General features: G+C 26.2%; 2 protein-coding genes across 3 annotated transcripts in view; both read right to left on the bottom strand.

The window, feature by feature from the left end:
* The window catches only part of LOC101241137 (uncharacterized), a 56,817-nt gene extending 45,021 nt beyond the window's left edge, over positions 1-11,796 (bottom strand). The window contains exons 1-2 of one of the 2 annotated variants that reach the window (XM_065788029.1): positions 11,705-11,796; positions 5,067-5,120 (exon numbers count right to left, since the gene is read on the bottom strand). In XM_065788029.1, the coding sequence (XP_065644101.1) occupies positions 5,067-5,120; positions 11,705-11,717 (67 nt within the window). In that variant the 5' untranslated portion in view covers positions 11,718-11,796. The remainder of the gene's footprint in view (positions 1-5,066; positions 5,121-11,704) is intronic. The other variant, XM_065788028.1, reaches the window with a different exon arrangement.
* Positions 11,797-13,169: 1,373 nt separating this feature from the next.
* Positions 13,170-15,431, bottom strand: LOC100204657 (2',5'-phosphodiesterase 12). Its single transcript, XM_065788026.1, has one exon. It carries the CDS (start codon positions 15,246-15,248, stop codon positions 13,650-13,652), a length of 1,599 nt encoding a protein of 532 aa, XP_065644098.1. The 5' UTR covers positions 15,249-15,431; the 3' UTR covers positions 13,170-13,649.
* Between the last annotated feature and the right edge of the window lie 845 nt (positions 15,432-16,276).

Raw genomic sequence — 16,276 nt, 5'->3', positions numbered from 1 at the left:
ACTCTATTTGCGAATATTTAGTGTTCTTTTACAGTATAAAACTGCAGTGACTTCTGTAACGATTATTTTTTTTTAAAGCGGAGCATAAAAAGAAAGAAAAATAAAAGATTTAGAAAATCAATAGACAAAAATGTTCAAATGCAGGAAAAAGACCGATTGTTCAAGGAAGGAAAAATTTATAAAAAACAAACGGTTAAATACCTATTCGAATCAAGAAATAAAAGATTTTGATTGAAAAAAGAAATAAAAGTTAATTGATTGAAAAGTCACTTTCTTAACTCGAATTCTCAAGGGCTTTTTTCCGATTTAGCTCATTCATTATGAACAAATTTAATGATATAAACGATCAAAATATTTACGATTACGATCTAATATTTTAATAATTTTTCTATTAGCAATCAAAAAAAGTATTAGATCGTAAAAGATTCTATTAATTAGACACATTTTTTTCTTTTGCTTTATTTTATTGAATAAAAAAAGTGAACATTAACTTTTATTAAAAAATACATTGAATGAAAAAGCAATAGATAGAAATATGACGGGAATTTGATAAGGTTACTTAGATAAGAAAACTTACTTAATAAGAATTTAATTATCATTCTTGTTTGTGATTGTGCTGGTTTTCGTGAAAATGATAAGTTTTAAAATTTTCAAATCAAAGTCAAAACAAGTTTTTCAAATCAAAGTCAAAACAAGTTTTTCAAATCAAAGTCAAAACAAGTTTTTCAAATCAAAGTCAAAACAAGTTTTTCAAATCAAAGTCAAAACAAGTTTTAACATCACGATAATGTTATTGTCATTTTTAACAGTTTTTTATAACTGTTTCAAATGTATAGATTGTTTTGTTAGAGTTTTAAATAATTTTTTTTGCTGTTACAAAATTTATAGAAAATTAAATATTCTAGTTGTTTTAAACAGTTTAAAATATGTAAATAAAATAAAAAATGAAATAATTAATTAAAAGAAGATTATATCAAGTTTATTTATTTTACAAAAATACAGCGGTTAGATTTAATGCATTATAATAATATTAATAATGTAAATTACAACTAAAGCTACTTTACAACCGCTAAACGTAAATGTTATGATATCTTATGCAAAAATGAGACTTATTATATATGTTATTATAAATAAGTTAAAATAAATAATGCCCCCTCCCCTCTGGCGGGAGTGGAGGAGGGGTTATGAGCAACAAAAAAATTGCGATTAGATTTTTTTACGTTAATTCGAGCCCTGATATATATATATATATATATATATATATATATATATATATATATATATATATATATATATATATATATATATATATATATATATATATATATATATATACATACATATATATATATATATATATATATATATATATATATATATATATATATATATATATATATATATATATATATATATATATATATATATATATGTATGTATATACACCAGTCGTGTACAGCCACATTTCGGTTGGTTGCCAACAAGGCGACAGATACTAAAAATTAAGCTAACTTCAGTCACCCACCAATGTTTTGTGTTATCTGTTTCAATTTTTTAACTAAAATTTTACATTCAGCATAATTCTTGTATAGTTAAGTTATTTTTGCATATGGTGCCATGGATTAAGTAGAAAATATTTTTGCAAACCAAAAAAATTATTGAAAACTATTGATAAAACTTGCTCTTCAAATTTAAGAAAAAGCACAAGACTGCATGAATGACCTTAGTTTATTCACTTTCTTTAAGCGCTTCTTTTACAAATAATGAACACAGTAAAGTCTTTATAAAAATAAAAAAGATCACAAGAATATTTATGATTTTCAGGATATATACTCTGATGAGATCTTTCCAAAATCTAGTTGTTTTATTAAATACTATATAACTAATGACTTGAACATTTTACTTTCATTGTTAAATGTTAAACTTTTGAAAATATTACTTACTAAAAATATACAGTTTTTAATTTTATTTATATTATTAACTTTTTGTACATGAAAAATTTTTTTTTACAAATTTATTTTTATTATTCTTGTTGTTATAAGCGACTTTAATTCTCATCACACTAAATGTCTCTAACACCACTGACCCTGCAAAGAACTTTTCCTCTAACTCAATTCTTAAATCTAATAGCAATACTCTTAATGTCATTCCAGTTAGACAGGTTAACCCATTGTTAAACATTCAAACCACTCTCGTTTCTTTTACACAAGTCATTTCTCAATTAAACTCTTCTACAGTTTGTAGTCCTGACAACATCCCTGTCATATTCTTACAAAAGTGTTTTCCAGAACTCTCTTCAATTCTCTCTAAACTATTTAATCAATGAATGACTAAGCCCTGTTTTCCTGCATGATGAAAAGCCTAATTGTTGGTTCCAATGTTTAAAAACTCTGACCCCTTTAACTATTGTCCAATCAATCTTCTCTCTATTATTAGCAAGGTCTTTGAGCAGGGATGCGAAGTTGGAGTCTAGAGTCCCTGTTTTTACCCGGAGTCCTGCCCATCAAAAACTGTTGGACTCCAAGACTCATGGATTTTTTAAATTTTATATCAGCATATGAACATTTCCTAACTTACCTTTTTGAACTTCTATAAGTTTATTAATTTAAATTTACTGCAGCCGTGGCGCAGTGGTTAGAGTTGTGGCTCAGAAACAAGAGGTCAGAGGTTTGATACCTATGGTGATGCCAAAGTAAAAAATGCATTTTCCTAATGTTATTGTTCAAACTAACTGATATGACTTTACCAATAGAAAAGTTTTAATAGGCTTTTTAAACACAGTTAGAAAGTATAATTTTACAAGTGTAGCAATTGAAGCCTATTAATTGTGTCTGAGCACGTTGTCAGAATAAAGTTATTTTTGAGTTGCTATAACTTATCATTAAAATTAAATAAAAACCCATTACAAAATTTTGGTTTAAATATGCGTTTAATTTACAAGTTAACGATTTTAATAACTATTTTATGTAGGTTATTTAACTAATTATGTAAATTTATGTAGGTTATTTACACTTGAAGTTAAGACGCATTTAGACTCGAACAAGTTTGTTATATAAAGCATTTTAGTAGAAATACTTCAACCTAAAAAAAATAGTTATTTTTTGAGCTAAGAAATAAAATCAAAAATAAATTATAATTTTTTACAGCATAATTGAAACTTTATATAGTCGACTATTTCATCCCTAAAAACTCTGGTTAATTGACTCAAATAAGTTTAAAAAAAAGAAGACAAGGAGTCCCTATTTTTTGGCCCCGAAGTCTTCAATCAACAAATTTCTAACATCTCATTATGAGTTTAACAACTTATTCTCTGATAATCAATACGATTTTCAATGTTCTCAAGATCAAGGTCTTATCTGTGATCCTGTATTGTTTCTTATCTATATTGATAACCCTTCTGACAATCTTACATCTAAAATGGCTCTATTTGTTGACAACCCAACTGTATACTCCTATTTTGACAAAAAGCCTTCTCTTTTCAATCTCTTAAAACTGGAAGCCAATTCTGAATTTCATCTCTCTTTTGTGACAGCTTGGGCTCACAGTGGCTAGCAAATTTCAACTCCATCATATCTCAGTTATTTACAGCAAACAACTATCGCAATATTGTTGATATTCCTAAAATTAAAAATTTATTTCTAATCGCTTTTTTAAAATCACCCTCGAAGGCTAGCACTCTTCATTTTCAGTAACTTTTGGGGTACCTCAAGGTTCTATCCATGGTCCTGTTTTGTTTCTTATCTACATTAATGATTTTGCTGAAAACCTAACATCTAAAGTAGCTCTTACTACAAATGACTCAACTTTATTCTACTGTCTTGACAAAAAGTCTTCTCTTTTTGATTGCTTAGAACAGGTCGCTCTCAGGTAGAAGTGAGGTCAGATCTTGAATCTGACCTCATTTCTGTAACAGATTGTGGCTCGCAGTAGCTTTTAAAATTTAACTCCAACAAAACTCTATTTACTGCAAACAACTATTGCAATACTCTTAACATTCCTATATTGATGAATGGCAACCCTTTCACTGAGCCCTTTTTATTTATGCCTTTTTGGATTATCGCTTACTACTGAACTTTCATGGAAACCACATATATAATTGATTGCTAAATTAGCATCCGTTAAGATTGCTGCTATTTATCGTGCTTACCATTTTCTTACTCCTGATTCCATTCTCTACTTCTATAAATCTCTTTTTCATCCCTGTATGGAATACTGTTGTCATATTTGGAATGGTTTTCTAATGATGCTCTTTCTTTTCTAAACAAGGTCCAAAAATGCATTGTAAATGTAGTTGGACCTGCTTTCATTGTCGTAAAGTTGCATTTCTTTCTCTTTTCTACAAATATTATTATGGTTGCTGTTCAAAGGCGCCACCATCTCTAGTTCCATCAACTAAATCTAATCTCGCTTGACTTGTCATTCAGCAAAGTCTCATTCTTTTACTGTACCTGTTCCTGCATGCTCTAAAAACTTTTATTTATCTAGTTTTTTTCCCCGCACCTTAATCTTTTGGAACTATCTCCCATCTTCATGTTTTCCTGACTCATACAACCTACAACTTTTTAAGTCTATCAATCGTTTCCTTGCTCTATAACTCTATTCTTTTTTTTCTTCTAGTAACTCCTAACTTAATAGTGGTTGCTTGCAGCCTTGTTGAAAGTGATTCAGAAAAGAAAATTCCTCTTTTTGCATTTTCTTGGATTATCATTCACTACTGATCTCTTATGGAAAACATATAATAAAACATGTAAATAATCTCAATAATTTTAAACTTAATATCTGTAACGAATCTACATTCACACTACTGCTGTCAGTAAATATATAATAATCATGCAAACTACTATAATGATAACCTAAAATAATTTATTATAATAAATAAGCAACCTACTATAATGATTTTGATAAATATGCAACCTACTATAAGATGATGATAAATATGCAACCTACCATAATGATTATGTAAATATGCAGCCTACTATAATGATAATGATTATGCAACAATGTTTATTATTGATTATGTACTTTATTTCAATAAAAATCACAACCCAACTTTCAAAATTCCTTACCTAACCGCCTCCAATCAATTTTCTCGTTTCTCTTTTGAAAAAGAAACCTTGAACCTACAATTAAATATTTGACTATAAACATTAAACATGTACAATAACACTTTATTAGTATTACTATAATACTTTAAATTTACCAGTGACAGACTAAACAACTGAAAATGTTAGAATTACGTCTTGATGTTGATATTTCTTATCTAATATTGGATGCGCCAATATTAGATAGGAAAAAAGATTTATATTCAAGATGCGAAATGGGAACTCAAATAAGAACCTTCTAAAAAATTTAAATTGTTCAACAGGAGGTTTGTAAAACACAATTCAATTATTTAAAATATATATTTTTTAAATAGTTTTGTAATTGTTTTTGAAAATAAATTTAAAATGAAAAAACAAATTAAAAGTTTTAGGGTCTTAATCAGTGCTGGGAGTATTTTAAATACCAAGTATTTAAAATACTATTTTAAATACTTTCACTATATTTATTTGTACTTGTATTTTATAATACTTTTGTTGGAAGTATTTAGTATTTGTACTTAAAATACTTGTTATTAGTATTTTGTATTTTATACTCATTGAAAATACTTATTGAAAATGCTTATAATTCAAATTCTAATTAGAGCATTTCAATGTACATCGTCCATTTTGTTGCTGTTTACTCTGAAGTTTCACTTAGATACTATTTATTCTGAATTATTTCTTGTTTTATTTATCTACCTTGGTTTCATTAGGATAATTATTAAATTATATCGCAAGAATTATTTTAAATTAAAGATGGCTGCGGTTAACAGCGAAAATAAAAAGACCTTCGAATCAGTAAATGAAAATCAAGAAAATAAATAAATTTTACCAGCCATTGTAGATGGTACCTTTTTAAAATTTAAAAAGCAAGAAATAGAAAGCCTGCAAGAATATGTCATGGTAATGAAACCTGTTGCTACAACATTGGATACTTTACAAGGAGATAATGTGTATTATGCTCATGTGTTTCCACATTTGCATAGCTTACAAGTGAAATTGGAAGCGTTTCAAAATTGACAGTTAAAATATGCTAAATTATTTGCTGCAGCAATGTTAGCACAAATGAAAATTCTGTTGTATATAATGATGACACTTAAAATGCTGGTGCAACAAATGGTGCTCATCAAGAGTGCATGTTGTATATGAATGATAAAGATAAAAGTTTGAATGCTCTGAATAAGTATAAGACTGTTCTGTCACTATTTGTCATATTCAATAACACTGTACCATCGTCGGCTCCAGTTGAACAACTGTTTAGCACAGCGGGACAAATACAAACCCCTAGACGTAACTGTCAATGTGATATGATGTTCGAAAAACTGTTGCTGCTAAAAACAAACGTGGACGACTGAATGAATGATATTTTGATATAAATGCAGTATAATGACTAAAAATTACTTTCGAGCAATGACAAAAATAAATTTTGAAAATTGCTATAGTTGTAAATTTTGGTAAAGTATTTTGTATTTAGTATTTTAAATATTTTCGAAGTATTTGTATTTGTATTTAAAATACTTTTTTGTTCCAGTATTTGTATTAGTATTTGAAATACTTTTATAAAGTATTTTACTCAGGACTGGTCTTAATACAAACAAAAATTATTATAAAAGTTGCGTAAATTTATTCTGGAAATTTTTATAAATTTTTATAAATCAAATTGTTTAATATATTAATATCCTATCTTGCTGTATGTGTATATTGGTTACTTTATCATAAAAAAAAGGTTTTTTCGCTTTTCAAGGTTTAATAAATTAAGTAAGCTAAAATGTATATAAATTGTCAAACCGAATTATATTTTTTAAACTACATTATTACTAAAATTTACATAAATTAGAAGCTGTACAAATATGCTTATACCTTTTCATTTTTTTAATCGATTTATTTGAAATATTGAATATTTTGAGTAATTGATTTTTGAATACCTTATTTTTATTTCTATGATTTACTTTTCTTTCTTATATATAACTATAGCCATACATAAAGTTATAGTTCAACATAAATATATGTTAAACTAATTTAAAAAGAAAAAAATAATTTTTAAAATTTAAAAAAACTATGTATATATATACATTTGTATATATATATATATATATATATATATATATATATATATATATATATATATATATATATATATATATATATATATATATATATATATATGTATATATATATATATATATATGTATATATATATATATATATATATATATATATATATATATATATATATATATGTATATATACATATATATATATATATACATATATATATGTATATATACATTTGTATATATATATATACATTTGTATATATATATATATACACATATATATATATATATTTATATATATATTTATATATATACATATATATATATATATATATATATATATATATATATATATATATATATATATATATATATATATATATATATATATATATAAAATCTAATTTATTTAATTGGTTATTAAACAATAAATTTAACATATTTAAAGTAACATTTTAAATGAATGAAACTATTACAAAACAAAATTTATTTACTAGCCTATATAACTAGATTATTTTTGCAAATATCTACTGTGCAAAAAAATAGATAAATTAAAATTAAGTACATATTTTTGGAAATAATGAATAATAAAAATTAAAAATTTAATTTACTTATGATTTATTTGTATTTGGTTGTATACCCTTTATTTACAGTTATCGCCACACATCTTTTCGACATGATATCAACTAATATTTAGCATCTACTTATTGAAATATTTTTGCAAATGTATTGAATGTTTTTCCAAAGTTCATTTTTATTTTTGGCCTTAGTAAGTTTTCCTTATTCATTATTTATGTGTGGCCAGAGATTTTCTATTAGATTTATGCCCGGTGATTGGGCTAGCCACTTCAAAACTCAAATTTTCTTGTTATGAAACCAATTTTTTACAGTCTTTGCAGTATCCTTTGGGTCATTATCTTGTTGATAGAACCAAATCAAAGGTAGAATTTTTTCTGTGAATGGTAGCATAACATCCAGCAGTATATTTAAATATATTTCTTTGGTCATATTTTCTTTAATCCAAAAAAGCGGACCTACTCCATAATATGAAAACCAACCCCATATTTTAATATTTCCTCCACCATGTTAAACCGTTTTTATAGTATATATAGGATCATATTCTTGTCCTTTTGGTGTTCTGACGTATTTATTCAGTGCAGCTGACCCAAACAAGTTAATTTTGGACTTCTATAGAATATTTTGCCATTTTGAAGATAATCAGCCCACATGCTCCCTAGCGAAATCTTTCCTACTTTTAATACTTTTTGGTGATAAAAATGAACACTTCTTTGGTACCTTGGCTTCAAGGTGTTGTTGAGTAAGCCGTTTTCTAACTGTTAAAGCATCAATTTGTTTTTATTTCTTTTGATGTTGCTAAAGAACTTTTATTGGAATAAAGTACAATATTTTCATTATCTCTTCTAGACATTTTCTTAATTTGACCATGTGTTTCGGTGTATTTTCTTTTTTAATTGAAATGCATACCATATTAATTGAACAGTCCATTAAATTTGAAATTTCTTTTAAAGTCTTACCCTTGTTTCATAAATTTTTAATTTAACTTCTTTCAAACTTCCAAAACACCCTATTTTTCCTAAAAAAATAATTACTTTCTAATTTTATTTTTTCTTTCTAATTTCCAATTACTTTCTTTTTTAATTTCTAATTTCTAATTACTTTCTAATTTCATTTTTTCTTTCAAACTTCCAAACACCCTATTTTTCCTAAAAAAATAATTACTTTCTAATTTCATAGAAAATGTTAATAAAATTAACCTTTCAAGTAAATAAATTAATAATTATTGTAAATAATTTAATTTAAAATTACCTATTATTTTGCACACTTTAAATTAAAGTATTCAAGAAAAATCAAATAAATACATGCACAAACTTGTTTATACATCACCAGCAAACAACACAATATACATAAGAAAGTGAGGTTAGACACATCTGTGGAATTCCTGCATTTATGTCCAACACTTTTCTAAATATGATGTGATAGACGCTTGTTACCTATTATTTCACACACCACTGTATATATACAGCAGTCAAAGTAAGGGGGAACCCAGAGGAATGATATTCCTCTTAAGCCGACAAATTATGAAATCATTCCACTTTTTTTTATTACTTTTTTGCAACTGTTCCACCTTCGTGTTTTTGAGTTGTTGTTATTTTCAGTGAGATCATCCATAAATTATGCAACACCTACTTTATTTCATTAATAAAAGTAGAAGATCATTTTCACTTTTGCGTGGTTATTTTTATTAAATGTTAAACAGCGATTTTAATTTTTGGTTTAATATATGACTCTTCAAGGGAAATATTGTGATCTTTTTGTTTTGCTTATTAACTAAATTTAAAGCCGTGTAATTTACAGACTAAAGAATTTGTAATAATAATTAGAAAGTTTAATTATAAAAAAACAATTTCCAGTAAAAATAATTTCAAGTATTTTAATCAAAGACATTAATTAACGCAATAAAGTTTTTTTGCTAATAATATTTTGTGTAATAAATAATCTATTATCATCAATAAGTATTTGTTGTCAGTTTTTATATTTATTGAAGTTTTGTTGTTATTTTTTTGTCAATATAAAATGCATTTTTAAAAAGATCCTTGTATTATATTGTCTATTTCTATTCTTTTTTTATTTTAGTTTATTTAAATATCCATGAAATTGCCCTTTCTCTTTTAGACAAGGTGCAAAAATGCATTGTAAGCATAGTTGGACCTGCTCTTGCAGCCAACCGCCAACCATTATCACATCGTCGTAATGTTGCTTCTCTTTCTCTTTTTTACAAATACTATAATGGGCACTGCTCTAAAGAGCTAGCGTCTCTTGTGCCATCTACTAAAATTCATTCTTGTGTTACTCGTCATTCAATTAAGTCTCATCCTTTTTCTGTGAGTGTTCCTAAGTGCTCCAAAAACGATTCTTCGTCTAGTTTTTTTCCTCGAACATCAGTTCTTTGGAATTCGCTTCCTTCATCTTGTTTTCCTGATTCATATAATTTGCAACCCTTTAAGTTGTCTGTCAATCGTTATCTTGCTCTACAATCTTCGTCTTTTCTCTTCCAGTAACTTCCAACTTTAACTAGTGGTTGCTTGCAGCCTGGTTGGAAGCGAAGATGTTTAAAAAATAATAACTTTTTCAGAATATATTTGATTTATTAATTTAAATTAACATTGATAAAGTTAAATTAAAAATAAAACATCATTTTCATAAATGTAAATGTCTACAAAAGATAAACAGCAAAAGTTATCAAACTTTTTTTTCTGCACCTGCACTACCTAAACTACATGTTAACATTGTGTCTGGTGGAGATACAGATCATTCATCATGTTATTATTTTATCAGCATATTAGCAATGAGTTATCAAGTTATTATTTTATCAGCATATTAGCAACGAGTTGTTCATCATTAGCAACCATTTCCCTAAATGTTAGGCAATAAATTATTATGAATTCAATGCTAAAAACAGTTTTTTATTATGCATTGGTGGAAAGATTAGATGCTCTGTTTGCAATACAATAAAACTAGAAAATTAGTCCAAAAATGGATTGTATGCTCCATAATGTCTAATTTTGAATCTCTGACTCACGGTTAATGTCATTAAGAAAGAAAGAATGTTAACACAAAGTTTCTGAAACCCATAGACAGATTTCCAAACTTGTTGAACTCAGAAAAAAGTGAGCACTTGAAAGCAAATTTAGCAAAAAATGGCATACTCTATTGCTAAAAACAACATTGTTCTACATTTAGAAATACTCAGATCTTCCAGTATCTTAACTAATGGAAGCACAAATTCATTCGGGGAAAGCTTCGAATTCCAACTAATCCAAATATTTACTAGAATTTTGCAGTGATGATGCCTCTGTTTTGACGGGATCAAATAAGTTTTATATTCTTTTATTGTTTTCAAAATTTGATTTTTACTTTACTTTTACTACTTTTACTTAATTTGTCCATAAATTATGTCACACAATAGGGGGAAAGGGGTCAATGATTTAGTTTTTTAAATTTTGTGATGCAACATATATATTTTTTTGTTTGGTTGATTAAAAAAGTCAAATATATACCTCCATATATGTACACTCCTATTCCAATTTACATCAGTTAAGACTTTGCTGTGTCTGCGTTGATGATATAGCTGTAGACTGCAGCTACAGCTATATCATTGACTGATACAACTATACCATCAATGAAAAACTAGTGACATCCACAACACTACACTACCTTTTTGATTAAGATATTATTAAAAATATATATTTATCATAAATTAAATATCTTCAGAGATTATTTATCCAATTAATCACTGTAAATATGTATTAACTGTTCTAATAAATATAGATAAATATATAAGTTGGGTTCAATATAAGTTGGCTATGATATAAATTAGTTACAATATAAGTTAGGTAACATTTATATTTAATAAATGTAATATTACCTAACTTATAATATAACTGTAAATACATTTGCATAAATATATTACTACTTTATTTGATTGATTACTTATATAAATAAAAGATGAGCAATTATTTGCTTATAAATTTTTAAATATTGTACCTGTTGATTCCATGAGAAAAATTGCATCTAAACATTTTTCTTCCAAGCTAATAACTTCAACCGATGAATAAATACATTTTTACAGCTATAAATGTAATTAATACAAAAATAAAATAAAAAATTAAGAGTTTATTTGCTGCTGTATTAAAAAATATGTATTTAAAAATATTTTCTGCATTAAAATAGATTTTTTTATTTAATAAATGTTTTTATATAAGTTAACTCCCTAAAGTTAAATCTCACTGCAATTGATAATTTTATTCTTCAAGAAAGAAATTATATATATATATATATATATATATATATATATATATATATATATATATATATATATATATATATATATATATATGTATAAATATATAAATATATATATATATATATATATATATATATATATATATATATATATATATATATATATATAAATACGGTAGTGGTGTAGTGGTAAAGCGCTCGCTTCATAAGCGAGAGGTTCCGAGTTCAATCCCCACCACGTCTCTGGTAGTACTGCGCTTAACTTGTTTCTCCGCGCAGCGGCCTTGTTCGTCAAGGCTCGTGTTTCGGAGTTATAGAGTTGAGAGAAGGGTTATAACCACTATTAAGTAGCCTCCTCATCTGTAGTGGCCTTCTCGGCCTTAAGGAGGTGAATAACAAAACAAAAAATATAAATATATATATATATATATATATATATATATATATATATATATATATATATATATATATATATATAATGTAATATTTAAGAGAAAACTAATTTTATCTTTTACTTTAGACTATGCACATAAAATGAAAATCTACAGTATATACTAGTTTTTCAAATAAGATAACTTTTGTTGCTGTATAAAGTGTCAAGCAATAGATACTGCTTGCTTAAATTCAAACCCTCAGTGATGTTTTTACTAAAACCATAGTAAAAAAACATAGCATAGTAAAAGATTAAACAAACTTATCAGAATTTATGACAAAACACACAAATTTTAATGTAGTGCAAATAAAACAACTGATTAACTATCAACTTTATAAAAAAATACTTTAATATAAAAAATTGTTTAAATCAAGCATGTAACTAATAAATGTATAAAAGAATTTACAGATTTTTCTATAATTAATTTTTAGGCATTAACTACTTTTTAAAATAAACAAACAGTCAGTTTTCAAAGCAATTTACTGATGATGCATTTTTTTAAACATGTCCAGTAACAAAAGCAATGCGATACATTTGCTTTTAACTATTTACAAGAGAAAAATTAAGAACTTGTTTAGAATAGTTGAAAAACAAATAAATATACTTTTTTATATGCAAAAAATATGTTGTATATTAAAAGTACTTTTTATGAAGATGATAAATCAATTAATAAAATGTTTTATTTATGTTACATTATAGTTTGTGATTCTTTTTAACTTATATTATTACAGTTTTTTTCTATGTGTAATTTTCAGACATAAACTACTTTTGTAAAATAAACTTTTGTAAAATAAACAAAATACATTTTTTAAATATGCCCAATAAAAAAGCAATGTGATACAATTGCTTTTAATATTTTACAAGAGAAAGGGGGTTAAGAACTTGTTTACAATAGTTCAAAAATAAATATATTTAATTATTTAATAAGCAAAAAATATATTGTTTATTGTACTTATATTTTTTTGTGTGCATAAATACGTTGATAAAAGCAGAAACACATAAAACAACAAAAAATAAAACATTATCTGATAGTAATAGCTGAGGCACAATTTTATGGACTCAATCTTAAATTTCAGATACATATTTTACATTATGGAATAGAATACAATTTATAATGTTAAGTAAAAAATATTTTACTTGTTTTGAGATAACTTATTTAGATTTTGAAAGAGTAAAATGATTTTATTATCTTAAGATAAATAGAAACTTTAAAAAAACTAAACTATAAAAACTTAAAAAAACGTTTAAAAAAAATCATTTCCAATTTAAATCAACAATTAAAGGTATATGGTCTGATGGTGAAACTACTGAAGGTAAAGCACAAAATACTTCTAGCTCTTCTGCTAAAGGAATTGGAACAAATCCATCCAAGGTAAAATTTTCATCAACAAATATATAATCCAATGTTTCCCTAAACTGTGGCACAAAAACAGTAAACAATGGAAATCCTGTCACATTTTCAAGTTGAAAAGGACATTGCAATACACAATCTAAATTATAAAGTAGTTTTAGAGAGTAAGATTTCTCATTTAAAAACTGCAGTACAGGATCTCCTTTTTTAGAATTATAATCTCCACACATAATTAAAAAGCATTTGGTCTGATGTTCTTTTAAAATTTTTTCAACGTAGTTTAAAAGAACAGCTATTTGAAGAACTCTAATTAACTGTGCACCAGGTTTAAAATAAAGATGAGTGTTGAATATACATAAGTGCCTTCCATTTATTTTATTCTCTGCAAGAATGTGAATTTGTGCAATAGATGATTTTTTACACAGCAAATCAAAAATATCATTTTTTTGAATTGCAGCTAAAATATCTTTATTACACTCTAAATATAATGCTTCTTTAACAGAAATACTGAAATCCTTCAAGTGAATAAATTTATTTTTTCTGATAAAAATAGCTTCCCCCTCAGGCATTTTACCTGTTTTCAAATTTAAATACCCTTCATAATTATAAATTTGTAATACAGGTTTCAAAGAAACTTGGAACATTTTCAATTCGCACTCTTGCAAGCACAATATATCTGCATTGAAGCCAATAAGTTCTTTTATGAGCAAATTCATTCTGTAACTTAATTTTAAAGCATATTTTGGACAGTATGGATAGAGGACTTCATGTGCATACTCACTGTCACAAAAAACATCTGCTAAAATATTATATGTAATAATACGCAATTTGTCATAAGATTCAATATGTTTAAGAGTATAAAGATGTCTATTTTCAAATACACAAACTCCCGGACCAGGTAAAACAGGGCTACTTATAACTTCCTCTGAAAAAGGACCGTATTTATTACCATCACTAGGTTGACAAACACACTTTAGACGAAACATTATATCATTATTGACAGGGGTGTAGCAATAACTTTCACCAATGACCTCCCATTCTTTATCAATACTTGAAGATTTAAACCACAAAAATTTAGATTCTTTAAGGTTAGCAAAAAATAATTCTAGTTGAGGATAAACAGGAAAACCTGTCATAATGCATTCAGGCAGCTGTAATTTTACAATAGTTGGCGGGTTTAGTTGAACAATATACCTTTGAGAAACTATTTGCATACAAAAACCTTCTTGAAAACTTTCTTTGTTTGTTATCTTATCATTTACTACATTCGCGTATTTATCAAAAACTAAAACTTTAACTTTGTCGGTAGAATAACTTAAAACAGCATTTTTGTTTTTGTTGTTCTTGGTTTTTTTTTGAGGATCAAGTTTTAACGAAATTCGCTGCAATGTTTTTCCTAATTCTCCCATAAGTGGTCTAACAAATTTTGTCTTTACTCCTCGATAAATAAACTCTATTACTATATCGTCTGTATTAGTTATGACACTTGCATAATGATCCATTGGATTTTGTTAGCAGTTTTTAAAAACTTATTGTTGTTAAATAAAAATAACTACAAAATAGTTTTATTCCACCGAATTATTCAAACAGATTTCCCAATAATTCAAAAGTTATTCGTCAGAAAATTATTTAGCGCCATAAGTTTTGAGCGTCGCAATAGTAGTAAAAACACCGCGCAGTTCAGGATTCAAATTTAAAAACAAATATTGTTTGTTTCCAAACTTACCTTATATTTATAATTAATTTATAAGGACTACGTACCGAAGACCCTGAGGAAAAAATAAACTAGATGCATCAATGCGTTGTAGAAATATTAATCTGGTTGGCGGTGAAGAGATCCATGTGAATGGTTTCACGGGCACTGCCATCTAGCGCGGTGCTCCTTAACCACTTAAAAAAGTGTAATTCAAACTTGGAACACAAGAATAAGAGATAAGAATATCTATGTACCATCAATGATAATTTTAATTTTCCATCTTTCCATAAACTTTTGAATTCGACTTAGGCTTTCTCAAAATGGTGGTTTTGTTATCTAAACTACCTAATCACTTTTTCAAAAATCTTCTGAAAAATTGAAGTCTAAAGAACACACATTATGGTTAACTTTAGCTTACTGCTAAAGGAAGTTTGAAATATACAAAAATAAAGTTGTCAACTTTAAAAGTAAAATATCTATGGGCAATATTTAGAATTTTTTTACGTTGATTATGATAAAATCACTGTAGCGCTGAAGTATCTAGAAAAAGAGATACCATCCGGTATATTATTACTATCAGGTAACAGTAAAAGACCTAAAAAAAAAAAAACATTCCGAATCATCACGAGTAGAAGATAATGGCTTAATTGATTTATTACTAAAATATTTTTTCGATTGTATTTGTAAGGGTGTGCCAAAGGAATTCTTCTGTGAATGCATATTAAAGCTGTAGCGCTAAACTTGCTTAAGAGAAGATTCAAGAGAAAAAACAAATAGCTTAACACTTTTCAGGTTATACAGTTATTATTAATATGCTAAGAAAATATGAAAGCG

The sequence above is a fragment of the Hydra vulgaris genome, chromosome 01 (genome assembly GCF_038396675.1).
Source record: "Hydra vulgaris chromosome 01, alternate assembly HydraT2T_AEP".
Lineage (NCBI taxonomy): Eukaryota > Metazoa > Cnidaria > Hydrozoa > Anthoathecata > Hydridae > Hydra > Hydra vulgaris.
The sequence above is the reverse complement of the archived record's forward strand: the minus strand, read 5'-3'. Positions and strand labels throughout refer to the sequence as shown.